Below are 25,749 nucleotides of genomic sequence, written 5' to 3'. Positions count from 1 at the left end.
GGGGAGTCTCCTGTAGCCCTCAAATTTCTTTTGCAGATGATGACCTTGAACTGATCCACGCCTAGACCCAGGGCTCTGTGCCTGCTAGACAAGCACTGGATTCCCCGAGCTACATCTCCAATCCTGTGTCTGTGTTATTTCTTGGGAGAATTGGTAGTTGAGGCAGTCTCACTAGCCCATGCCTAGGCTCGAACTCACAGTGACGTTTCCATATTACCGGAGCGAGCCAGCCCCCGCGCCCGGGTTATTCTAGTTCCTAATCGCAGCACCCAGAATAGTTTTTATTATCTGCTGGATGCGAAAATGTAAAGGACTTGGGGCTTTCCTTTTTTCTTAAGGCGGCGTGTGGGTGCCCCACTCCACCTCTCCAAGAAGCAGGCTCAGGTGAAAGATGTCTTGGGGAGGGGGATCCCCCTCTGCTCTGCGGCGACCCAGTGCGGGAGCCCACAGCCCCGGGACCGCCAGCCTGGGGAAGCCTTGCCGAGAACCTCGGGCGCCTTTAAATGCTAATGAGCAGCCGAGACGGCTTTCCCCACCCTCTCCCCGCCCCACGCCCGCCTGCCCGCCCGCCCGCCGCCCGCGAGCACTTGCGCGGGGCCATCTTCGGGGCCGGGAGACCCAGCGAGACCGCGAGCGCGCGCGTCCCCCGCCCTCGAGCCGCCGCCCGCCGCCGCGCCGCGCGATCCGCACCGGCCTCCCCGAGAGCGAGCCGGCCGCCGCGACCGCCACCGCGCTAACCGCCGCCAACCGCCACCGAGGTGCCCGGAGAGAGCGGAGAGGCGGCATGAGCGAGGCGGGCGAGGCCACCACCGGCGGCACCACGCTCCCGCAGGCCGCGGCCGACGCGCCCGCCGCGGCGCCCCCGGACCCCGCGCCCAAGAGCCCGGCGGCCGGCGGCGCGCCCCAGGCCCCGGCGCCCGCCGCGCTGCTCGCGGGGAGCCCCGGTGGAGACGCAGCCCCCGGGCCCGCCCCGGCCTCGTCAGCCCCCGCGGGCAGCGAGGACGCGGAGAAGAAAGTTCTCGGTGAGTCCTCGGGTGCAGCCCTGGAGAGGCGGCGGGCGAGGATGGACGCGGATGCAGGGCGGGCTGGGACACGTGGGCCGGGACTTGGAGTCTTTGCTGTGGGTCCGGGAAGCAGCTCGTTTCCTGGGGCGGTGAGGGGGAGGGGGGTGCGAGATGGGATTCCGGGGAGGGATGGGCGGGGTGAGTTGGGAAGACTTTATTGTTTTTCTGTATTTTTTTATTTTTTTCTGGCCTGGGAGGGTCAGGTGTCTGTCCCCGACGCCCTTCCCTCGTGGGTTTGGGACAGCCGCCATGCTCCTGCCGGCCACATGCCGGCACAGGGATGTTGCAACGTCTCGGGAAACTTGGGGCGGGTGCCCTCCCCACCCCTCGCCATGGCACAGATGCAAAGAGCCTTCCAGTGCCCACCAATTGCTACACAGTTCCCTCTCCCCGCACTGTGGGAACGCACGTGGTGTGGGGCTGGGAAAAACTTGGTCGGAAGTGGAGTAGGACATGTGTCCAAAATATGGTTACCTTGGGACTTGTAACTGGAAGGGAAACGGGAAGGTGGAGACTGGAGATTTTTAGGAGGCAGAGGCATTGCAACGGTGGCTGTTGGTTTTGCCCTATATTTCGGTGTCCTCATCTTTAAGGAACTCCCAGTGTGAGGTCTTCCACGGGCTTGCCAAGCAGGTGGGTGGTGGATAAGCTCCCTGAAGGGTGTGTGCGTGGCGCATGTGGTTCGCTCTCCGAAACAGGAAAGTTAACAGATGGTGTGGGATGCTTCAGTAGTGTTCACTGTTTCTGGGTGGGGCCAGTTGGGCTCGTCTGTCCTCCATGCTTCCTCCCCTTTTAGCAAAAAAGCTGACGGGATAAGTGGAAGAAACAGAACACCATTCGGTTTTCCCAACTCTCGACAATCCTTCGGTTCTTGTTTTTCCAAGGCTTTAAAAACTCAGTTCCTGCCAAATTGCGTGCTTTTTTCTCCCAATCCTCACTAAAAAGTTCCTTTAAGGTCTTGTGAGTGTTGCATTGTGGTACTTTCCACCAGATTCTGCTTGGATCACTTCCACACAAAATGAAAGAAAGAACCCCGTGTTGCTAACCAAAGCAGGTTCTTAATGATACCTTACTGAGGGAAAGATGGAATCCTACAGGTTTTCACTTGATCCTTGCACTTCTAGTAGATAATGTCTTTGGAGATGGAGGGAGCCGATAAATGAAGGTTAATTTCCGCAATCTCCAACAGTTAATTCTGTTTCTGCCAGATAACCTGGTGACGACTCTGATGTCTTTCATCCTGCCACTCAAAAGTCCAGACTCTGAAAATGAAGGGCAAGCCTTGCACCTGACACTTGAGTACTGTTTGTCTTTGTCCAGTGTGGTCTGCCATCTCCTGTGCCAAGCAGACACATGGATACCCAAAATGTTCTGGACCCAGTGCTGACTGAAATGGATATCTGTTCTTGGATGCTCTCATTCTGGTCTTTGCAAAGGGGCCTCAACTTTGGTTTATACCACGTAGTCTTTTAGGGAAAACAGTTTACATGAGTAAAAAGAACTAGATGGGGGAACTCCACCAGTGCCTTGTTGTGTACTTAAATATGTTTGTAGTATTAAAGTGTGAGTGAATTTGTTTGGTTATATTAAGTCCTTGGAAATATTTGGAGAATTAGTTTTTGCTTGTTTGTTTTCTTTTGAGACAGTCTCACTGTGTAGACCAGGTTGGTTTCCAACTCACGGAGACCCACTTACCTCTTCCTCCCAAGTGCTGGGATTAAAGGCATGAGCCACAACTGCTCAGCTGAATTAGTGCTTTTTAAACTACTTTGAGAAGTAAAAAACACCTTCAACCTTGAAAACAGACTTGAGAATCTTTCTCATCTTTTCCCTTGTGGTGCTATCGTTACCTTTGCCCCCACCTTCCTTGTGTATGTCTTTTGGTTTTGCACTAATTTTTTTATTTTTCCAGGCTGCTCTCATGAAGTAGCCCAAGCTGGCCTTGGCCTCACTCACTCTGTAGCAGAGGAGAACTTTTAACTCCTTATCATCCTGCCTCCACCTCTCAAGGGCTGGGATTACAGGTGTGTACCACCACTCAGCTTAGTGTTGCCCTTCTATCAGTTTGACTCCGTGAGTGTATCTGTAGGTCCAGAGGTTTTGAAAGAAACACAAAATCCTCCAATGTAGAACCCAGGCATAGAGGTCATACTGTTTATCCAAACCTGACCTCTTGTGTCTGGTGACATCTGAAAACATCAGTTTTTCCCCTTTGCTCTGAAGCTCAAATTAGATTGGTTTTTAAGCTAAAGGCTGAATAGCCTTTCAGAGAAAGCTAAGATGCTTTTGCAAGCCTGTCCTTGTGTGTCACTCAGAACAGCATCTCTCAGCGAGGCAGCCTGGATCTGTACCTTTCACCCCTAAACTTTTCATTTTTTAAGTGTAGTCTTGCCAGGTATTCTTTTTGACTGAGTCTTGATTGTCTTGTGCATTTCCTGGATTTAGATCTATTTCCTAGAGTTTACTAAATTTGACATGCACCATTGATTCCAGCAGTCGTATTTGGAGTAGTTTAAGATTAATGGGTATCTACAGAATTTAGATTGTTTTTCTTGATGAATTCTCAAGTGAGGCATTGTAGAGAAATTATCCTGCCCGTGACAGGATAGAGACAGTAATCAAGTTGACTCTAGGGAATGCCAGGGACCCCTTCTTAGCAGCTGAAGACGGCAGGTGAAAGACCTTGGTGTGAAAAGGGCCTGTTGTGTTGGAGATGGTAAGTACAGAACTGGGGTGAGCCAGCATCAGTTCTATTATTACTCTGAACTGGTGACCAGCCCTCATTTGGCCACCAGACAAGTTTCTTTATATCTTTGTAGGTTGGTTACTAAGAAGGAGCTCCTGTGTTGCTTATTAAAGTTTGCCTAGTATTTCAAAGTATGAAAATGATAAGATGGCCCAGCTATCTGTACTTTCTCTGTGGCTCTTCCCTTGCACATAGGAAATGTCTGTGGGTGAATTGACTGGAATGTTTTTCCTTTTTTTCTAGTTGTTGATTTGGTTTTGTGCTGAGAATCACACCTGTTGCCTCTTGAATACTAAGTGCTCTGCCACTAAGCTGAGCAAGTCCCCAGCCCTGGCAACTTCCTGGGGCTTTTGTGTTTTAAATTTTGTTTTTTAAGGATGGTCTTAGGCAGCCCACATTGGCTTTGGACCCCTGATCTTCCTGCTTTCACTTCCCAAGTGCTGGGTTTATAGGCATGTGCAGCTGCCTCTGCCTTAGAACTGAGTCTTTACTAGCACATTCCCTCAACCACCTTTCTCAGTTTTAATTACCGCAGAATTGTCCAGGCATGTGACCACCCCTTGAGGCCTCGGTAAAAAGTACTGCATGATAATCACAGCTCCACATTCTTACCCATTTGGGGGGGGGGGGCAGGGAAGGAGTTAAGCCATTAATGGTTTACTCAAGGGTGTTTTGGCTTTGTGTAATGATATCAGGACCTTAGTGATATGAGCTTTATCTCTTTGTAGGTCAGGTGCTAACATATCTGCTTAATCCTGTTTTAGCCACCAAAGTCCTTGGCACTGTCAAATGGTTCAACGTCAGAAATGGATATGGATTTATAAATCGGTATGTGTCTGTGTTTCTTGTACCTACTTTGTAGCAATGGCAGTTACAAGTCCATTGTCCTACTTTATTAATTAATAGGCTGTATATATACATTTTGAGATTTGTAAGCACGGTAAATAGTCTCATTTCCAAGCTTTTGGTCATTATTTGTATTAAGACATTTAAAAACATTCATATACCCTAGCCTTTAGAAGAGAACAGATGAAAACTGCAGGCAAGTGGGGAGAGCTTTAGTTAGTCCTTATCCATAGTTTCACAGATGGAGAAAAGAGAGCCTGGTTAAGCAGCCTTCCTTAAGGTCACACACTAGAGAGTAACTGAGCTGGGGCTGTAAGCCCAGCCCTGGTTTGGTCCAAGTCCTGTGAGGAGGAAGCCAGTGTTTAAACCATGGTGGCTTGTGACTACACAGGAATGAAGGTAACCACAGGCTGGTGGGGAACATGGGGATGTATTTTACAGGGTGTTGGTGATTTCCTTGCTTTTTAAAACCAATTCCTCCTGTTTTCTTCCTAATCTGTCTGGGTGGGGTGGAGGTTAGGGTGGGGTGGTTGGAGGCTGTTTTAAGTTTCAGTGTAAGGAGAGCCTAGTTCACAGCTGTGCCCTGTCCTTTTGACTGTCTTACTTTTGCTGGGAGGGAAATTTAGGGCTCTGATTACACAGCATGTGATTGAGAAAGACATGAGAGCAAAGGATGTTTCTGTGTGGGGAATCCAATGCTTGGATCTCTGTGATGCAGTGTAGAGCAGTGCAGGGGCATCTGGGAGAGATGAGGGCTGTGGGTATTGGTTCTCGGCATCTGTTTTGAAAAGACAAACTATTTAAAAGGTTGTGTTTTTTAGGTCTTGAGATCTCAGCTCAGTACATTGGTTCAGAACCTTTAATTTTGAGTTGTTCTTTTCTTTTCTGCCTCCCAACAGAAATGACACCAAAGAAGATGTGTTTGTACACCAGGTAAGAGGGATTCTAGCAGTGATACTTACATTGGTTGTATGAGAGTTCTACAAATGATTGCAGTATCCGGAACTCCTTCAGGTTTTTGTTTTTGTTTTTGGAATGAGAGCTCAGTTCGACATTATTAAGAGTGGCAGATAGCCGGACGGTGGTGGCGCACGCCTTTAATCCCAGCACTCGGGAGGCAGAGGCAGGCGGATCTCTGTGAGTTCGAGGCCAGCCTGGACTACCAAGTGAGTTCCAGGAAAGGCGCAAAGCTACACGGAGAAACCCTGTCTCGAAAAGCCAAAAAAAAAAAAAAAAAAAAAAAAAAAAGAGTGGCAGATAAACCTTCCATTGTCCCATCATATTAATTGTTTTCAAGCATTTGGGTGGTTTCTGTTCAAGTTTGAATGAAGTCGTATCAGTTAAACAACTGCTTCTATGTCAGTTTCTTACTGGCCTAATGCTGTGGTTCTCTTGGTTGCCTGGCTAGAGCCAACCTGGCTTTTGCCTGATCTGGTGTTGGATAAAATTCCTTTGTCTTGTGAACAGTACCCACAAGCAGAAGGGTAGATGTGTGTGTGTGTGTGTGTGTGTGTGTGTGTGTGTGTGTGTGTGTGTCTCAGAGGTGAGAAAGCTTCCTGTTCTTAGATAGTTCTCTCTCCTGTTGACTGAGAAGTGTCTAGTACATGTCCAGGTCCAAAGACCACCCACCCCTCAACCCCTTCCAGTTCCATTCTGTCTGAAAATAATTGAGCAAGTGAGTGTTGTGGAACTCTGCTTCATATGTCTCAGTCCTCAGATGTTCTTTATTATCAACCTGGATTGTTTGCTTTATAAAGTAGGTTAGGAGAAGTCACACCCATTCTAGCTGTTCCTTTTGTATATTCAGTCTGAGAGAGGCATGCCATTTTCAGGGTTGAAAGCTTGACGGCGGCACACTGGCCTGTAAGGGCCCATGTGCTGCACTTGTTCCCTAGTGCTCGGGTTTATGTGTTGGGCTGGAGTTTGGTAGTTGGAGATAGCCACATATAAAAACCTATAGTTGTATTTTCTATCCTCCATGTCTGCCCTGTGGGATACATTTCTGTTGTATCTAGATAATTGGAGTAGATTTGTTGAGATAAGTCCTAACAGACTGAAAAGGAAGTGTTGACTGTAACATCTGGAGGTTAATGGCCTTTGGGAGAAGTGCCCTGTTCAGTGACTGCTGGGAGAAAGGGGTTTCCATGCTGGTGATGGCCTCCTAGCCTGTGAGCTAATGACCCGATTCCAGCCCCATGAGGTTGTGTGGTGAGTCACCTCAGTGTGTTGAGGCCTGCCCAGTTCAACAGGAAAAAGGGAAGAGCCGGCAGGGAGGGGCTGTTTTTTGGAATGGCTAAATGTTCATGTTGTGTGTGCATACATCCTGTCCAGAGCTGCCGCCTCCTGGAGAGGGTGAGGTCTCTGCCCTATTGGCTCACTTTTCCCTCCTCTCTTCTCCCTCCTACTCGGAGTAGAGGAAGGCTGGATTACACGTCTAATCGCTTTATAAAATGAGGTTGACCTAGTTCCATAGAAACTCCCCAGCCCTTTAACTGTTTAGAGATGCCAGCCAGGGAAGTGGAAATTTGTTGAGGATTCCTCTTTCCCTGTGTTTGAAAAAGAGAAAGGGGCTTTTCTTAAGCAGACGATGTAGGTGCAGATGTCTGATGCAGAGTGGCATCTTCTTCAAGTTTTCTACTGGCATGTGAGGTAGGAAGTGTTAAGAACTCACAGATACAGTGTAGGGATACGAATCTCTTCCATTTGAGCCTGCTAGCTCCAAAGTCACCTGTTGGCCTCATGTCTCCTCATCCATAAAGACCAGATTACACTTGTGTGTTATCTTTCCTGAAATGATTTGTTTATTCATTATATTATCATAGTATATAGGGTCATGAATATTTATCTCATTGATATTGTATTCCTTTTTTTAAAATCACTCATTTTTATTCATTTACCTTTGTGAGGCAATTTCTTTGTGTCTAAACTGGTCTTAAATTCCCTGTTGCCCAGGCTGGCCTCAAGATCATAATGGTCCTTTTGACTCATCTTTCCAAGTGTTGATAATTTCAAACATGAGCCACCAAGGCAATCTTTATTTTTGAGAAAGAATCTAGTATTGAAGTCCTGATCATACTACTTCTGCCTCCCAAATGCTGGCATTACAGGCATGCATCACGGTATCCAGCCACACAAACATTTTTTATTTCACCTTTTATTTTTATTTATGGTTATTGGGGGGTAGCTATGTGCACAGGAGTGCAGTGCCAGTGGAGACTGTTGTTCGAATCTCAGGTGGTCTTTTAATAAATCCAGAGCCAGATATCAGGGTGAAAGCTGAAAGATCAGAGAGGCAGAGCAGCCAGCCACTAGTTCTTACCTCTATGAAATCCTCAGCCTAAAGAGAGTGAGTTCCTGTTTCCTCACATGTTATATGCCTTTCTCTTCCCAGACATCACTTCCTGGGATTAAAGGTGTGTGTGCCACCACTGCCTGGCTCTGTTTCCAATGTGGCCTTGAACTCACAGAGATCCAGAGCATCTCTGCCTCTCAAATGATAGGATTAAGGGCGTGTGCCACCACTGCCTGACATCTATGTCTAATCTAGTGGCTGGCTCTGTCCTCTGATCATCAGGCAGGTTTATTAGGGTACACAGTATATCACCACAGAGACCAGAAGAGTCACCAGATCTTCTGAGTGGTAGGCGGTTATCTTCCACATACTGTGAGTGTGGGAGCCCAATTCAAGTCCTTGCAAGAGCAGTATGTACTCATAATGACTGAGCTATCACTCCAGTCTGCCACTCCCATTTAAAAGCTTTTGAGGCTGAAATTGTCTTGTGTATAAACCCTTTGTACCCAAACCATGCTTCTGTGTCTGTGTAAGGTCTCATGTAGGCGTTTTTGCCCTTGTGGAAGGAGCCATAGACAGGAGAGTCTCAGGACCCTCTTGGCTTGATGTAACTGATTCAGTGTCTTGCCTGACTATATCTCTTTAATCCATCCACCTACTGGGATACATTTTGAAGTATCCCAGAAACCAAGAAAGGAATGTTCACTGTGGTGTAGAGTGTTGTTTGGAGATGCAGGGTAATGGAAGAATGGTTTTTTTGTTTAAGTTAAATACAGATATGATATTCTGGCTATCATGAAATTGATGAATGCATTTCAGTATTGGAGTACACCTCCAATGGAGTTCTCTGTTTCTTTGACAGACCGCCATCAAGAAGAATAATCCACGCAAGTATCTGCGCAGTGTGGGAGATGGAGAAACGGTAGAGTTTGATGTGGTTGAAGGAGAAAAGGTGAGAAGCTGGTAGTGTAAGAGTGTGCTGACACATAATTTTATTGTATAGTAAGTGGCTTTTTAGCCTCAGTGAAATATTAAATTTTTTGTGATAGAAGGAATTGGAGACAGAAATGTTTTTACTGGATGCCACTATAAATATTCAGTATGCTGTATACTTAAAGGAACTCTGGAATAAATGCCAGTTTCTCAAAGTCTAAGATACATTTATTTTGGACCCCAAACTGTCTTGGGCCAGGCATGTAGCCTGTTTGGTAATACTTGCTTAGCATGCATGCAGCCCGTGGTTCAATTTCCAGCACCACAGAAACCAGACATGGAGGTACCTGCCTGTGATCCCAGAAAGACTGAGGGAGGAGGAATGTTGCAAGATACAAGGCCACCTATGCTGTACATTAAAAAACTCTGCCTCAGAAGTACACCCTTCCCACCTCCCTGCCAAAAAAGTGTTGACTGCAACCAATTAAGCCAACCTGGTTCCTCTCGCGGTGGATCCTGCAATGGCTGCAGACAGCAGCCTCCTGGATAGTGTACACAGCCTCTTCTTTGTATAGGTTGCTCTAAGGGACCTAGGAGACAAAGCTTCCCAGTAGGTGTTCTGGCTCTGATCTCATGCTCTCCAGAATTTAGGATCCAAACAGGTATGCAGGATGACTTTGGGAAACCCCAGGGCTTGATAGCGAAGATTCACACTGGCCAAATAAGTATGTACCTCTGTACCTAGTTACATAGTAAAGATAAGTGATTGAGGTCCCAGATGGGGCAGGTTGAAGTTTCCTGATTCCCTCGAATATCCTATATCTCCAAGAAATGGGGCTTTTCTGTACAAATTTGTTGCAGATGAATTTGGTGGTGTGGTGCCTGGGAATGTAGCTCAGTGTTAGAATACTTGTGCCTAGCATGCTTGTCCTTGGCTTCCGTCCCTAGCACCTAGGAGTAGAAAAAAGGGCTCTTAGTCATTGTCAAGAATATAATAAGGCCTAAAGGAGGGCTGTGTGTAGAGACTGTTCCTATGTCAGGGCCTTTTCTTCTCTGTTTCTGCAAAGCTCAGAGATGTTTCCAACTAAGTAGTGACTCAGGGCTGGTCAGAGCATCTGGAGCCAACCAACCAGGATTCCGGTGGTATCTCAGGGTATCCCAGGTTTCAGCACATGGTAGCACGTGTCATTGTATTTCTGCTGTCTTCCGTTGAAGTGTGTTTTAGTCATTCATTCATGTTCTAAAAAATATGCACTGTTCCTAAACTTGGCTGACCAGACAAGGGGGTGGGGCTTCTCAAGCTTTAGGTATGTGGTTCTGGAGGCCAGGCACTCTTATTGAGGTGGTTAAAAACAGTGTTTTTAGGATCATAGTGGGAGTTCTTAACACAAAAGTTGTCTGTTGCTGGAGGAAGTTACTTGGTTTCTTTGGTAATTAGAGACCTTCCATTTCCTTCCTCAGGGTGCTGAAGCAGCAAATGTGACTGGTCCAGATGGAGTTCCTGTAGAAGGGAGTCGTTATGCTGCTGATCGGCGCCGCTACAGACGCGGCTACTATGGCAGACGCCGTGGACCTCCCCGTAATGTATGTTGTCTGTCCCTAACCATTGATTGCAAATATTCTCATGTTGAAAACTGAATGAACATAGGAACAGATAAATACCATATCCGAAGGTGCCATGTCCTGGAGATAGAGAGATAGGATTTTTTTTTTTTTTTTTTTTTTTTTTTTTTTGTTTTGTTTTGTTCTGTTTTTCGAGACAGGGTTTCTCTGTAGCTTTGCGCCTTTCCTGGAACTCGCTTTGGAGACCAGGCTGGCCTCGAACTCACAGAGATCCGCCTGGCTCTGCCTCCCGAGTGCTGGGATTAAAGGCGTGCGCCACCACCGCCCGGCGATAGGATTATTTTTGAAGGGGAATTTTTAGTGCCCAGATTTTGCTCATAGCTAACTGTCCTATTGGAAACTTGACAGTCAGAAGTTGTATCATTTAGGATGGACTTGGTGGCAAGTAACAGACATTCAAGTACCTCGTAACCAGAAGATTTAACTAAGGTGCCAAGATGTCCAAAAGCTTCTCTTTGGCCAGCTCCTCATTGTGTGGTATTCACTGGCACCAGGATTGGGGTTCCTCTCACAGCTGTGCAACCTGTTTCTGCCTTGGTGCTGAGACAGCTGGCCTCTAAGGAAGTCTGCATTTGGTTGGCAAGCAAGAGTCAGGGATGTCTTGGAAATCACTGTGCATGTTCCCTGCAGAAGTGCTGAGCGACTTGCTTCAGTGAAGGGGCTACTTTATGTAGGAAAGCCTTTTGCTCTTATTTCAAAGTTAAGAAGAGGTGACTGATTACTGATTTTTAGTTCTTTCAGTTAGTCTCAGTCCAGGTGAAAGCATTTTCAGGTGAAGCTGGCTGGAATATTCTCAAGGTAAACATAATGAACCCAGTTGTGATCGTGAGGACCTTGCTAGATTTGAATTCAGAAGGTATGGTAATATAATAGTCTATATTTCTGATGTTTGTGGAAGTAGAGCCTGGTGCCAGCGCCATGTATGTATGTCAGGGTACTCTGTGAGCACAGTGTGGAAGGTGCTTGTGTCATACAAAGAGAAACATCTTCAAATTAGCCAGGTATGATGGATTTTAATCTCTACACATGGGGCACTGAGGGAGGCAGATGACCTCTTGAGTACCAGGCTAGCCAGGGCTATGTAGTAAGACCTCATCTCAAAAAAAAGAAAGAAAAATCTACAGATGAAAATACTCTGCTCCATTTTGATAGGTACACATCTTTTCCTAAGTGCTTCCACTTTCCAAACTGTCCTCTTTGTTCCTGTCACCTCATGTTGATTTTATTGCATTCCTTATGTTTTATCTATTTATATTTTTCTTACTCTTTGGTTTTGAAAAAAAAAAGTCACGAGGGCTTGGGAGAAGGCTCAGAGTGCCTGCCATACAAACATGAAGACACGATTACAGCACCTGCTGAGTACTGTTGGAGATGTGTGTGAGCCCAGGTGCTGGGGGAGAGAAGCGGATCCCTGTAGCTCATCATCCAGCTAGCCTAGCTGAATTCATGAGCTACGGGTTCAGTGACAGACCCTGTCTCAGGAAATACAGTGGAGAGTGATTGAGAAAGACACCCAGTGTCCAACTCTAGCCTCCACATTTATGTACACAGATACCTCTTAATGTTTGAGGGGTAGGGGTAGGGATGGGCAGTTTACTCTGGGGATGTTAACTCAAGTTTGTTCATGTCCCAGATCTCTGTGATCAGTTTGATGTCTAGGTCAATTCAAAAGTAAAAGTGGTAGAAAAATCTTAGGTAAAATTTTTTCCTAAAGATTTTTCCCTCCAAGAGCTGGGAAAAAATATAGTTTGTCTGTGTGGAGGTCTTTATTGTCCTGACTTGAGTATAGTCTGCAGTGGTGGTGCCATTGTGATTGCCTCATAAGGGTCTTTATGGAAGATTTGACTGTGTGAAATTAAGAGATATGCCTTCAGAAATTTATGTGGTGAATATTTTCTATGCAAGTATGTCTTTACATAACTGTGAATCATTTATTCATACAGGTTTTATAAAGAGTAGAATGAGCCAGGCCTGGTGGCGCAGGTCTGTAATCCCAGCTATTGGGGAGGCTGAGGCAGGAGGATCGCAAGTTCAAGCCCTGTTTGGGCTACAGAGTGAGTTCAAGGCCAGCTTGAGTAACTTAGTGAGACCCTGTCTCAAAATGAAAAGTAAAAAAAGGGCTGGGATATAGCTAAGTGGTAGAGCGCTTACCTAACGTGGATGGGCCTTTGAGTTAACCCCTGGTACCTCAGAGAACAGTGTGCTGTTGGTTTGTGAAGTTAGAATAAACCAGTTCTGTGGGGAGTTTAGTTGGGCGTGTGTGTTTGGTGTGGAGGCTCTGAAGCTTTAAACCCATCCTCTAAGAGAGCCTCGTCATGAGCTTATTAGTTTTCAATTCACCTTAAAGGAACTACAGGTATTTCTTTTTAAGACTGGCTTAAGTGAGATTTGTGATAATAAATCCTTGAGTATTTGTTAGTTTAATTTGTTAAAATAAAGAATAGGAAACATGAGTAATCTTCTAAGTTCTGTATTTAGAAATGGTTAGTATTAGGATTTACTGCTATTAAAATACAGTTAAAGCTTGTTTCTAGCCATTCAAAGGGAAGGGTTTATAATATTTAATTTAAATTAACTTATAGTGATATAAAACATTTCAATTGAAAATCCTGTGCAGATTGGGGGGGGCAGGCTGGCATTTAACTGTACCATTGCAAGTCTTTGATGTATGGTTTAATAGAAGATAGTGGGAGTCGTTTTGTGTTTGTTCTTTTGAGAGACTGCATGCCGTTGTATCCTAGAAGCTGGTGAGAGATGAACGTCTTAGTGGAGTTTTGGGAGTGCTTTTTCTTTGTTGCCCTAGGAAGCATACTGCCTAGGTCAAATCTACTGATGACATCATAAAGTTTTTTTTCTTGACAGTTCTTGACTTTTCCTGCTGGGGTAAATTTGGGAGACACATTGAAAGGGGCCTACTGTTAACACTGCTATTTTAATTCAGTGCCATTAGATTTGGTAATTGATTGCTCTTGCTTTTCTGCTGCTCGGTATGTTATCTGCATAGATCTATTTTAATCTCCATGTAGTTTACCCCAGGCAATCACTTGATCTACGTGCCTTGTGTCTGCACAATGAACGGTCACTGCTCTGGGCGTTGTGGGTGTTTTCTGGTGATAGCCATCCTAAGTGGTATTCTTTGGTTCTTGCCTGGCTGTAACTTCTTCTGAAACTCTGTTTCTTTGCTTCGCTAGTACGCTGGGGAGGAGGAGGAGGAAGGGAGCGGCAGCAGTGAAGGATTTGAGCCCCCTGCCACAGATGGGCAGTTCTCTGGGGCCAGGAATCAGCTGCGCCGCCCCCAGTATCGCCCTCCATACCGGCAGCGGCGTTTCCCGCCTTACCACGTGGGACAGACCTTTGACCGTCGCTCACGGGTCTTTCCCCATCCCAACAGAATGCAGGTAAAATGCACCTGGGACTCCTTCCTCCTCAGCAGTCCTCACCCTTCGTCCTTCTCTGCCTCCTCCTCCTCCTCCTCCTTCAACGCCAGCTACCGGAAGTAACACATTGCTTGCAGCTTCCCATACTATCAAAGCTGAGGCAAGGCCCACTGCCTGTTGAGAACACTCATAGAAACATTTTTTGAAGTAAATCATGAACATGCATATCATGTGGCACAGTGAGGGGTAGTAGGGTGTCTAGTTTGTAGATTTGTAAGAAAAAACAAGCCAGGCACAACGACGATGCATCCTGAAGCAAGAGGAGTCTGAGTTTAGGGCTAGCCTGTGGTACATACTGAGACAGATTAAGAACTTGGAGTCCGATCTCAAAAAGGGCCAAAATTTTAATCCTGTTTCTGTTACTGGTTATTTCAAATTTTGAGAAAACTGTTGTTCACCTGTTAAATGGAGGCACTGAATGCCTTTACTAGAATGTTCTATTAAACATGAAGGTGGAGCACAGTGGAAAATTAGAATATCAAATTAGAAGAGAGTGCTGGTTTTCCGGCAAGCTAACAGTATGTAGATCAAGTGCTGGAAATGGGTAGAGCTTTTGTGAATCTGTAATAAGCTTTACACCAATGTTGCAATTCCCAGGGAACTTGGGTCCTTATTTATTACCAGCTACGGCTCTTTCCTCCTTAGTGGACTTGGGTCGCCCCCCCCCCCCCCCAACCAGTGTTTTGACTGAACATTCTGTTCAGTCTCTTTGCTACACTCCTCCCATTCCCATCATGCATGATTGTTGTTTCTACAAGGCTTCTTGTTTTTGCCCTTCTAACTCTTCAACAGCTGCCCCTGACAAATGTGCTAAAAATAACAAGTAGTGTCAGATATATGGGAACACTTGGTCCATGCGGCACAGTGGGCGTCTTCAGGGCAACACTCTGGGCTTCTAGGAAATGAGGGTGAGAGCAGTCAGCTGGATTGTAACATTGGTTATGTTGCTTTATCAGTGACTTTCTGGGGTAATCGTGCTATTTGGCATACTTCCTGAGATGATAGTGATTCTTTCACATATCATTAAAAGAGTATAGTTCACGGGCGGTGGTGGCGCACACCTTTAATCCCAGCACTCAGGAGGCAGAGCCAGGTGGATCTCTGTGAGTTCGAGGCCAGCCTGGGCTACCAAGTGAGATCCAGGAAAGGCGCAAAGCTACACAGAGAAACCCTGTCTCGAAAAACCAAAAAAAAAAGAGTATAGTTCATACTGAAGACCAGAGCAAAATGATTCTTGGTGTCTTAGTATCGTGACTTAATGCTGCATTTTTTAGCAGCTTGCTTACTCTCAGCAACACATAAAACTACATGTGATTGTAATGCATGCTGACCATAGCCATTCCATATTGAAAACAAAACCCATTATTAGATGTCTGCAGCAAAAGAGTCTTTCATGCATACTGCTGCAGTGTTGGTACATAGTTACTAAGTTTGCCTAAGCCAGATCAACAGCTGAAATCGAAAACTTCATAAAGTTTACATGCAACTAGGTGTCTTTACCATCATTGTAAATTATTTTAAAAAGTAAAAGTAGATCTCTGGGGTAGTTAAAAATTTAAATTCAGATAGAAAAGGCTTTGACACTTAACAGCAGAGTGAGATTTCATGGAGTGTTAGCGGGCAGCATGGGAAATGATGCCATGCAGCATGCAGGCCAATGGTGTTTGTGTGATGCTTAAGGACATTTATCAGTAGCCAAAGGGTCTCAGTTTTCAAGAGTGGTAGTGTGTGTATTTGACAAATAGAGCTCCTAAACCTAAGTCATTGATGAGAAAAGGAAGCAGCACTGTGGCACCTACCAGGTGGCAGATGTTTGAAATTAGTAATGTGGCTTCCATATTTTTGTTGCTTTTCTTACCATCTTTTAAAGAGATTTGAATGTTTTTAAAAATTAGCAACTGGTGACTAGGGTCATGGTTCTCTCAAAGTACTTGCCATGCAAGCATGAAGACCTAGCCAGGCTCAGATCCCTAGAAACCATGTAAAGCTGGGCGTAGCAGTGTGTGTACGTACTGCTCGCTCTCCTACAGCAAGACTGGGGACAGACATAGGGGAAACTCCACAAGCTTGCAGGCCAGCTAGCCTGACTGCCACAGTAGCCAACAACAAAAGACCCTGTTTCAGACATGGTGGGATGCAAGGACCCACACCTCAGGTTGATCTCTGTCCTCTACGGGTACAGTGTTGTATTTATATACCCATTTTACCACACAGACACATACAAGACACATCATAGAGCCGGGCATGGTGTTCCATGGCTTTAATCCAGCTTCTGAGTTTGAGGCCAGCCTGGTATGCAGAGTTCTAAGACAGCCAGGGCTACACAGAAACTGTGCTTTGAGAAACTAAAGCCAAAAAAGAAGAGAATCACCAAATACCCATCATACACCCCCACACAAAGATAATGAGCCAGTGACCTTCCTTTCTGCCTTTTGTTTGTTGTTGGAGGGTTCAGAATGTTAAATGCAGGCGCATGTGGTTGGGATGGTGAGTGCAGGGGAAGGAGTGAGCACGCTGAGATCTCGGGAAGGCGGGTCATTCCTGCTAAAGCTTGGTAAGGACCTTTGTCTTGCTGTAAACCTGATGAGGCCAAGATGGGCATCTGAGGCAATAAGAATAAGCATCATGGTGGTATCTACTCTTCATGACCAGACTGTGGGGGACAGTGAGCAAATCAAGGAGGTGGACCGTTGTAAACAGTGTACATGTGAGTCAGATACTGCACTGCTTCAGCAAGTGAGGCTCCGTGATCAGGGCCGGGTAGTGCCTCAAACGGGTGGTGCTTGATAATTGCAAAAGTATGTGGTGGGAGGAGCTGGTACCTCTGTGGACTTGAGCAAAAGTGTGAGAAGAATGAAGATGGAGTTTCAGGAGAAAGATGCTTTGGAAGTCTTTCTTCCGCAGGAAGGTTGGCAGAAAAAGCAATCAGAGGCCAAGAGTGGCTGAACAGAGGAAAGTGTCGTCTAAGATGTGGCAGTTGACAGTATTGTGGTTCTTGTGGAGAGGTTTCAGTACAGCAGAGGAAAGCAGGTTTTTGGTTACAGAGAAATGGCCCCTAGGACAGCAGAGTGGGGAGTGTCCAGTGAAGGGAGATGCAGCCCCCATGGGGTTGCCGGGGTTGCCGTGTCAGGGCTGAGATTGAGAAGGTGAGTATTGCCTGGCAAAGGACTGTGGGAAGGGGCATGCTGGCAGGACATTCCAGGAAGGAACTGTTACAGGAAGTTGGGAAGTAGAGGAAATGAGGCTGAGATTGGTGGTCTGATTTGATTACTCATAGTGGAGTATTATGGTGAGAAGTTAAATGGCAGGAAGTGGGAAGAGAGGCTCTGTGCTCTTTGATGTTCCTTCCTAATGGTTGGTAGTGATGGGGGTGGGTTTTCTGTAGCCAACTGTATCTGTAAAGGAGCTCAGAGAAATGTGGGATCATGGCAAGATATTTTCTTGATTTGTTTTTGATGGTGCTGAGTCCCCCCTGGTCTCACTCGCCCCTTATTTAACATATGAGGAACTCACTACCAAAGCTGCTAGGTGAGGCAGATGAAGGTAGCCATACACATGGAACACATCGGGATCATGTGTGTGTTCTGTGAGTGTACTGCTACTTAAAGACCCCAAAGCAGGGATACTCTAGGAGTGCTGAGCACAGCTCATCCCTGGTTGGTTGTTTCTGGGTACAGTTCTTGTACAGAAAGAAGCTCCTTTTAGAAATGTTTGCTTTCTGAGCTGGGTCAGAAAATACAGTACAAGCCTTGAACATCCTGTGCCAAAAAGGCAGGAAGTACTCTAAAGAATGTTGGAGACTTGTCAAGAGGCAGCGAGCCAGAATGCAGGAGTTCCTATTGGCCATTAATGAATGTAACAGATGATAGCTTGCTGAATAAAATGGAAACCCATGAGTCCATATAGGTGAAATAAATACGTGAACTTATGAAACATTTGAGGAATAAGGCATTTACAGGCCGTGAAGGGACTTCCTTACAGAGCATTCAGTGGAGACCTTTCCTATCAGAGGCATATGAAGTAAATGTAATGCAACCCAAATTTAGGTGCCCAGATCATGAAAACCAAGAAAGATGAAACATCTCCACCTCAAAGAAATACAAATAAACTTAATACATGATTCTAAATAGAAAGGGACATTGACACATGGTAAAACTATAATGTGGTTTGAGGATTGTTCTATATGTCCATTTGTGGTTATTTTAAAATGAAAGAGGTGGGTGTGGTTTCAAGAGGCTTATAAGCTTTAATCAGTGATCGATTAGAGATAAATATAATCAGTGATAGATTAGAGGTAAATAGGGTTAAGTCTGTTTCGAGGGTTGAGAACAAACATGAACATGAAGCCCTCATCCAGGGTAAAATAGGAGTTAATCCTGAGGAGGCTAGTGGGCATGCTGGTGGGTGATGAAAATGGTCGTGCTCCTTTTATCCTAAAAAGATGGAGGATGGTATTTGGTTCTGAGGAGGAGCAAGGAAGTGTTTTGTTTTTGAGACAAGGTCTCATTGAGTAGCCTAGGTTGACCGTGGACTTAGGGTGATGTCCCTGCCTCAGTCTTCAGAGTGCTGGGGTTACAGGTTTGTGCCACCATGCCTGGCTTGGATGGATTGTTGTTTTTTGAGTGCGAATGTGTATGTGGAGGTCAGAGGTCAATGACAGGTGTCTTCTATTGATCTCTATATTATTAATACTTGACTACTATTTTGTATGTGTTGGGGGCAGTGTTTTGCCTGCATGTATGTCTGTTCTACATGCTTGCCTGGTACCCTTGGAGGCCAGAACTGGAGTTAGAGGTAGTGTGGGCCACTATGTGGATGATGCAGCCAGTGTGTTTAACCTCGGAGCTGTCTCTCCAGCCCTATATCTTATTTTTGAGACAGGATCTCTCATTGAAACTGGCCACTGAGCTCCGGGGATCTGCCTGTCTCTGCCTCCCCCCTTATGGGATTTCAGATGCATGCCTGGCTTTTTACATTAGTACTGGGGGTCCAAACCCAGGCCCTCCAGCTTGCAGGAAAAGCACTTTGCAGACCAAGGACTCTTTTCATCATGTGGGTCCCTGGGTGCAAATCCAGGCTACCAGTCTTAGAGGCAGGTAGCATTATCTGCTGAGCTGTATCACTAGCATAGGAATTTTTAAGTTGGGGGTGGTGACTACACACTTGTAATTCTAGCACGTGGTAGACTGAGGCAGAGGGATCACACATTTGAGGCTAGCCAAACCTTGTCTCACCTCCCCGCAAGTAAATAACACATTATACTTTTAAATGTTACACTTGACATAAACGGATGAAAAAGCTACAAGGAAGAGCTATAGGTGAAGTTACCCTAAATATTTGTCAGTACTGAGTTGAACCCCCCCAGTCTTTAAATCCTTCCAGGCGTTTAAATCCTGCCCTCAGCTAACAGTGACATGGATGGGAAACCAGTATAAGTTAATGAGTCAGTGCATCTGAGTTTGAAGCAGTTGAACATGTCCTATTGCTCAGAAATATGTCATTTCCTTTTATTAAGTTATTTTGTTTGTTTTTGTTGCTGGGAACCAGTTCTTTGCATGTGCAAGCTGAGAGCCATGCCAGCTGAGCTGTAGCCCAAGTCCCTAAGAGTCTCTTTAGTGTTGAAAGGGTCAGATTTTAATGTTGTGGGAAAAGCTAGGTGCTCTGTGCTAAGGACGTGGGAGAAGACTATCGCAGTAGGAACGAGTTTTCCTTTCCTGTCATTCGTTAAAATAACCAGTAAGTAGGGCTGCTGTTACTGGAGCATCAGGCCGGATAACAAAGCTCTTGACTCTGATTTGCTTTTTAAAGCCAGTTTTCCGCACGTGACTATGTGCTTTGACCCTCCTTGCCCTGTGTCCTGACTCATTTCCAGCTGTCGTTGCCCTCTCTAGGCTGGTGAGATTGGAGAGATGAAGGATGGAGTCCCTGAGGGAGCACAGCTCCAGGTTCATCGGAATCCAACTTACCGCCCAAGGTTCCGCAGGTATGAGTGTCTGCCACAGCTTTTTGAGAGGGACAGTGAGGTACAGTAGAGTGGATGAGGGCACTGTGGGTCTGTTTCATGGTTATGCTTATTATTGGAAGATAATGGTGGCCTTGGTCACAAGCCTGAGTTTTTTTATGGTGGGGATAGAGCCCTGGGCTCTACACAGTGTTAAGATATTTTACTCTTTAGCAGTCAAAATGCTGTTCTTTAACTGGGCTGTTGGTCGTGGCCTGCAACTTGAAGTCACATGAATTACTTAATCTTTTTACTTCTTTTGTTTGTTTTGACACAGGGTCTTACTGTGTGGTGGCCAGGTCTGGCCTCCTATTTAGTATGTAGTTTGGGCTGGCCTCACATTTGAGCTCCTCATGCCTCACCTCTTGGCCTCCCAAGTCTGAAATTAAAGGTGTTTGACACCATGTCTGGCTTAATGCTTAATTTTTTTTTTTTAATAAATTAAACAAAATAAGAGTTAATTGGTAAGCAGTTTAATGTTCCAGAAATGGAGAGAAATTGAGATATTGAATATTTGAGTCATCAAGGTAGTCTACTGGGGCTTTTGAATCTAGCTATGGAACACATAGCCTCTGAAGAATCAGAGTTTAGTAGCTGTACGTCCTTTGGCATGTTTCTGGACTGTGCGGTGGACACCAGATCTGTACATTGGACATTTTCAAATGTTATTCAAAGCTGGAGGCAGAGACAGGTAGATCTCAGTGTTCAGACCAGTCAGGGCTTGCAGTGAAGCCCTGTTTCAAAATATGAAAATGGAGTAGTCATTCAGGGGTCTGTGCTACTTACCATGATGCCCTCAGTACACCTGGGTGTCGGTCCCACTGTCATTACTGTTAGTGAAGGGTGGGCCATTTTAATATGCTTTTTCTTTTCCAAAGCCTCATTTGGGCTAGACTCTCTGAGATCCTTTGGGTGACTGTTTTGTTTGGTTTCATCCTTAAATATCATTTGTGTGTGTGCCTCAGCGTTTATGAGTAGGTCAGAGGACGGATCTCTACCACAGGTTCCAGGGATAGAAACCAGGCCACAGGTCTGGAGTGCACAGCATTTGGAGTACAGGTGCTCTTCACTTAGAGCCATCTCACTGTGGAAGCTTCATGATAGGGGTTTTTGTTAGTTCCTTCTCACTTGAAGTGAGGGGAACTAATGGGACTTCTTGGATGGTGTGTCCTACATGTTGCCCCTCCCCTATCTAAAATCTAGGTACCAGAGAACTGTTCTCACTTTCAGACTTTGGAACATTTGCATGTGTTTCACTAGTTGAACATGCTAACGGGAAAATCCCCATTCAGAATGCTCTAAGGTGTTAGTTAAGCTTTTTACATATTTTCAAATTCTGTGTTTTGGATTTGTGGATTAGGGATACTCAACTTTTACCTTTTAATTTATCAGTAGGGATTTATTAAAACAAAAGTAAAATATATTGGGAAAGGATTTGTACCACGACCTTCCTTACATGGTTGATTCATTAACAGTCTTGGTCTTGGCTTGGGTCACCTTTCGTGGAGGCTGCGTCCTGGGCCATACGTCTTTCTTCATTTTCCTATCCTAGGTTCCTATCAAAGTCCCTTGTAGGACCCTATATATTTACTGTGTGCTGGTTTACTACAAATGTGTGAACAAGTGAAGGAGCAAAATAATGGAGAAATAAAGTTTCTCACCAAGACTACATTCCATCTGCATCTGCAGGTCTGGTCTGTGGATGATTCATTCAGCAAGTACTTGTTAATCACTTGATTCGATAGTAAACCAACCCTGTGTCCTTGAGATCCCTCCCACCCCCATCCCTGCCCACACATTGCATTCAGTCACACTGTATGTGTCTTCACGTAGCTTCTGTTCCCTGCTCTAGGGGACCTCCTCGCCCACGACCTGCCCCTGCGATTGGAGAGGCTGAAGATAAAGAGAATCAGCAAGCGGCCAATGGTCCAAACCAGCCGTCTGCCCGCCGCGGATTCCGACGCCCCTACAACTATCGGCGCCGGCCCCGTCCCCTGAACACTGTTTCACAAGATGGCAAAGAGGTAAAGGCAGCAGCCAGGAGGGACACACCCAGCCATCCTCAGCTGTGCCGCCGCCTTCTTTATCATCCTGAAGATGGTCTTGCTGTGTGTGAAACTGGACTCTGACAAGCACAGCATTTTGCTTAGGATCCATCCATCTGTAGAGACTATTCTCTGCCTGTAATACACTGAGTGTTTGACTTGTTAACAGTCTCTAGAGGAATTACACTAGCAGCGATTGGGAACTTAGGATGAAGGACAGTAGTTAATAGAGGAGGAAATCGATGTCGAGTAAGCACAGAGTGACAGCAGTTATTATGTGCCGTGTACTCTAGGGAGAGGGTTATTTATTGGCCAGCTAGAAGCCACTTAATCTCTGACTCACACATGGAGAAGTGGAAATCTTCATTGTTATTGTTCTTCCTTGGTGAGAAAATTCTCTTTTGAGACTTTTTACCCTTTAGCACAATCCTCTGAAAGATTTTAGTTCTGGTTTTGCTTTGTTTCAGACCAAGGCAGGTGAAGCATCAACTGAGAACCCAGCTCCAGCCACCGAGCAGAGCAGTGCCGAGTGACCCTGGCCCCCAGGCACCTTCACCACCAGCAGGGTGAGCCTTGTTCTCAGTACACCTGTGATTCCACTGTGCCCATCCGTGGTCTCCATTGCACCTCGGAGATTGGGGCCGTTGAGGATGATTGGCTGCACAGTATATTTGGGGTTGACCCTATTTGAGTAAGTTGAGGTATAAGTAAGGAGACAGGTTAATGATCTCCACTTTTTCTAAGATGGCCTTTATTGATTCAAATTCTTATTTGTGTGGGTGCATGTGCCACATGTGTGGAGGTTAGAAGATAGCTTTCAGGAGTCAGTTCTTCTGACCATGGGGTCTGGGAATGAAACTCAGAAGGCTGGCACAGCAAGCACATTTACCCAGTAAGCCAGCTAGTGGCCCGATTTTATTTATTTATTTAGACGTGTCATCTTTTATAAGTTAGTGTATATGTGTTTGTCTCTGTGGGGATATGTGCTTGTGAGCGTGAGTGCCCACTGAGTCCAGAAGAGGCTGTCAGATCCTCTGGAGGTGTAATAGGCAGTCAGGAACCACCCAGTGTTGGTAATAGAAACTAAACTCAAGTCCTCTGGATGAGTAGCAAGCACTCTTAATCACTCCCACCCTATTACCTATTTTTTAATGCATGTGTTGGTGGTGGTGTTTTGTGACTGGGTCTTGCTTTATAACCCTGGCTGGCCTGGTACTTGCTCCCTTGAACTTGAGGCAATCCTATTTCAAGTTTCCCCTAGTGCTTGTGCCCACATGCCTGGCTTGACAGTTGGCTTTTGTGTGTTTGTGTAGAGAGCAGAGGGTTTGTTGAGACAGGGTCTTGCTGAGCCCATTGGCTAGACTCACTGGCCACCGAACTCCGGGGTTGCTCCTGTCTTGCACAGGGCACTAGGGTGGCACCCCTGCCACCCACTTCCTCTGAGTGCTGGGACTCTGACTTGTTCTCATTCTAAAGGACACTTAGGAAAACCAGTGCTGTTCTGGCACCTGTTAGTCAATGTCATTGTTTTGCTTTGGTTTTTATGACAGTGTTTTAGTAGCTAGGTGTGCTGGTATACACCTTTATTCCTAGCACATGAAAGACTGTGAGTTCCAGGATAGCTAGAGCTACGTAATAGAGAGGCCCTGTCTCAAAGAACAAACAAAAGAGTCTCACAATTTAGCTCAGGCTGTCTGAACTCAAGTGATCAAGGATTGCAAGCACGCACCACCATACTGGGCTCGGTTGGATAATTAAGGTTCCTGACCAGGGCGTGGTTTTAAATTCTAGAAACTGTTAGCTGTAGCATAAACTTGGTTTTTCCTTGCCCATCTTCTGATCATTGTTACTTATTTTGTGACAGTGCAGTGTGGTGTGAGATCTAGTGAGGACTCTGCAGCTCTAGCTTGCTTGGGGACTAGGGATTGAACAGTTGATCCTCTGCCTTGTTGACAACCGCTGCTGGTCGGCTGGCTAGGACTGTCTAGGAGTGTTTGAAGTAACACTGAGGTATTAGAACGGGGATGGAGAAGAGCAGCCTCTCAGTGTGCCCGTCACCTGTTTTCTGTCTTACTGAAGATTTTGTCAGTCTTACTAGTAGAGTGAAGTGTAGCCAGGAAGCTACAGCTGTCAGAGGGTTAGGCTAAAAGTTTATACTGTACTTGTTTTGGGTTCTGGGTTGTTTTGGGGCGGGGGGGGGGGGGGGGGGCAGGGCAGAGAGGTAGACAGACTAGGGCTCATTTTTTAGATTCAGGTGCCCTCAGCTCATTCTGTAGTCCAGACTGGTCTTGAACTTTGTCCTGAGTGTTCGGATTGCAGTCATGTGCTACCATACCTGGCTCATTCCCAGGTTTCTACCTGTAACCCTTCTGATTTTTATCTATTTCTTCTTGCTGCCCTTGTACATTGTAAAACCCACTCTCTTGGAGCCATTTTTTGAGGGAACAGTTTTGGGTTTATAATGAGCTTTCATGTGCAGTGTGTTGAGCGATTGGAGTTGGTTCTCCCAGAGAGCACACTGCTGTGCTGGCTGGCAGCAGTGCTCCTTGTTTCTTTAGGCAGAATGGACACAGTCCCCAGTGAGACCTGCATTAACCCACTCTGTTGTTTATAGAGTTAGGCTAATAGCCAGCAAGCCCCAAGAGTCCGCCTGTTTCTGCCTTTCACAACACTGCGTTACAGATGGCAGTCATAGAAGGCTTTTCGTGTGTGTTATTGTGTACTGACTTTTCTACTTGGTAAAAGTATTTCACCAAAAACTAAGAATTTCATCCTGTTTTACCTGTGCAAGATGTATACTTGGTTTAGAGCCTTGTAAATAATTTTGAATTGTATGAAAGTAATTTTTGCCTGTTTGTCCTAACTTTTGGTCATTGTATATCTTGCTAAGTTTGACTTTAATTTCTTCCAGGTGACCTTAAGAATTAATGACAATTCAAAAACAAGGCAAAAAGCACACCCACGACCTTACCAACACCAAAGAACCATCTAAGCAATAAAATGGAAGACTAACCAAGATTTGGACATTAGAATGTTTACTGCTATTCTCTACGAAACTAACAGCTACAAAGGGAATGAGCCAGCAATGTCCATCAAGCTGCATCCCGGGAACCTGCACAGACGCAGGAGAGCGGCCTCCCCAGTTTCAGCAACCACTAACTTTATATTTTTTTCCTGGTTTTTACTGTTTTGGTAATATGAATTAAAAGAAGAAATATTAATACCACATGGGGATTACCCCAACCAAAGAAATCTGAAATATATAGTAAATGCTCTTTTTCCTTTGTTGTTCATTTTGGATGCTGGTGCTAAACTTCCAAGTGTCATGATTTAAAACAAAATTTTATGCCCTTATTTATTCCTAGGATGAGGGGAGAACATTTTTGCTTTCTTACATAGCTCTCTCTGAAATGTGCAGTAACAAGTTCCTCAAAAATAAAATTTTTACCTTCAAAGGAGAAGCTGTGTAACTAGTGTATATTTTCCTGTCTTTTTTTAAATTTAAGTGTGTATGTCGGTGTGCCACGGGAGTACCTGGTGTCCTCAGAGGCCAGAGAGAGATCTCTGGAAGACATCTCCTGGAAGTGAAGGAGTTACAGATAGTTGTGAGCTGCCGTGTGGGTGCTGGAGTCAGACTGGTCCTCTGGAAGAGCAGCTTGTGCTCTTAACCACTCTCGCCAGCCTTGTATTTTCCTTTCCCCTACATCATTCAGGCCATTAGTTACTGTTAAGTGCTGAGCCAAACACAGATGAGTTAGTGAG

At 45.5% G+C, this 25,749-nt stretch overlaps 1 protein-coding gene and 1 non-coding gene across 3 annotated transcripts; both read left to right on the top strand.

Moving 5' to 3' along the window:
- The first annotated feature begins 659 nt into the window (after window positions 1–659).
- On the top strand, window positions 660–25,457 carry Ybx3 (Y-box binding protein 3). 2 transcript variants are annotated; one of them, XM_052720118.1, is made up of 10 exons: window positions 660–1,022; window positions 4,575–4,638; window positions 5,556–5,589; window positions 8,811–8,900; window positions 10,343–10,465; window positions 13,696–13,902; window positions 19,833–19,924; window positions 21,795–21,966; window positions 22,455–22,553; window positions 24,899–25,457. In XM_052720118.1, the coding sequence occupies exons 1-9, from the start codon at window positions 785–787 to the stop codon at window positions 22,518–22,520; spliced, it is 1,086 nt and encodes a 361-aa protein (XP_052576078.1). In that variant the 5' UTR covers window positions 660–784; the 3' UTR covers window positions 22,521–22,553; window positions 24,899–25,457. The 2 variants fall into 2 exon arrangements, with proteins under 2 accessions (XP_052576078.1, XP_052576079.1); XM_052720119.1 differs by lacking the exon at window positions 13,696–13,902 and having other exon boundaries at window positions 662–1,022.
- LOC128100206 (small nucleolar RNA SNORA70) lies at window positions 9,356–9,484 on the top strand. Its single transcript, XR_008214720.1, has one exon. It is a non-coding gene; the product is annotated as a small nucleolar RNA SNORA70 (small nucleolar RNA).
- Window positions 25,458–25,749: the final 292 nt, after the last annotated feature.

The sequence above is a fragment of the Peromyscus californicus genome, unplaced genomic scaffold (genome assembly GCF_007827085.1).
Source record: "Peromyscus californicus insignis strain IS unplaced genomic scaffold, ASM782708v3 Scaffold_6__1_contigs__length_162567912, whole genome shotgun sequence".
NCBI classification, from domain to species: Eukaryota; Metazoa; Chordata; class Mammalia; order Rodentia; family Cricetidae; genus Peromyscus; species Peromyscus californicus.
The sequence above is the reverse complement of the archived record's forward strand: the minus strand, read 5'-3'. Positions and strand labels throughout refer to the sequence as shown.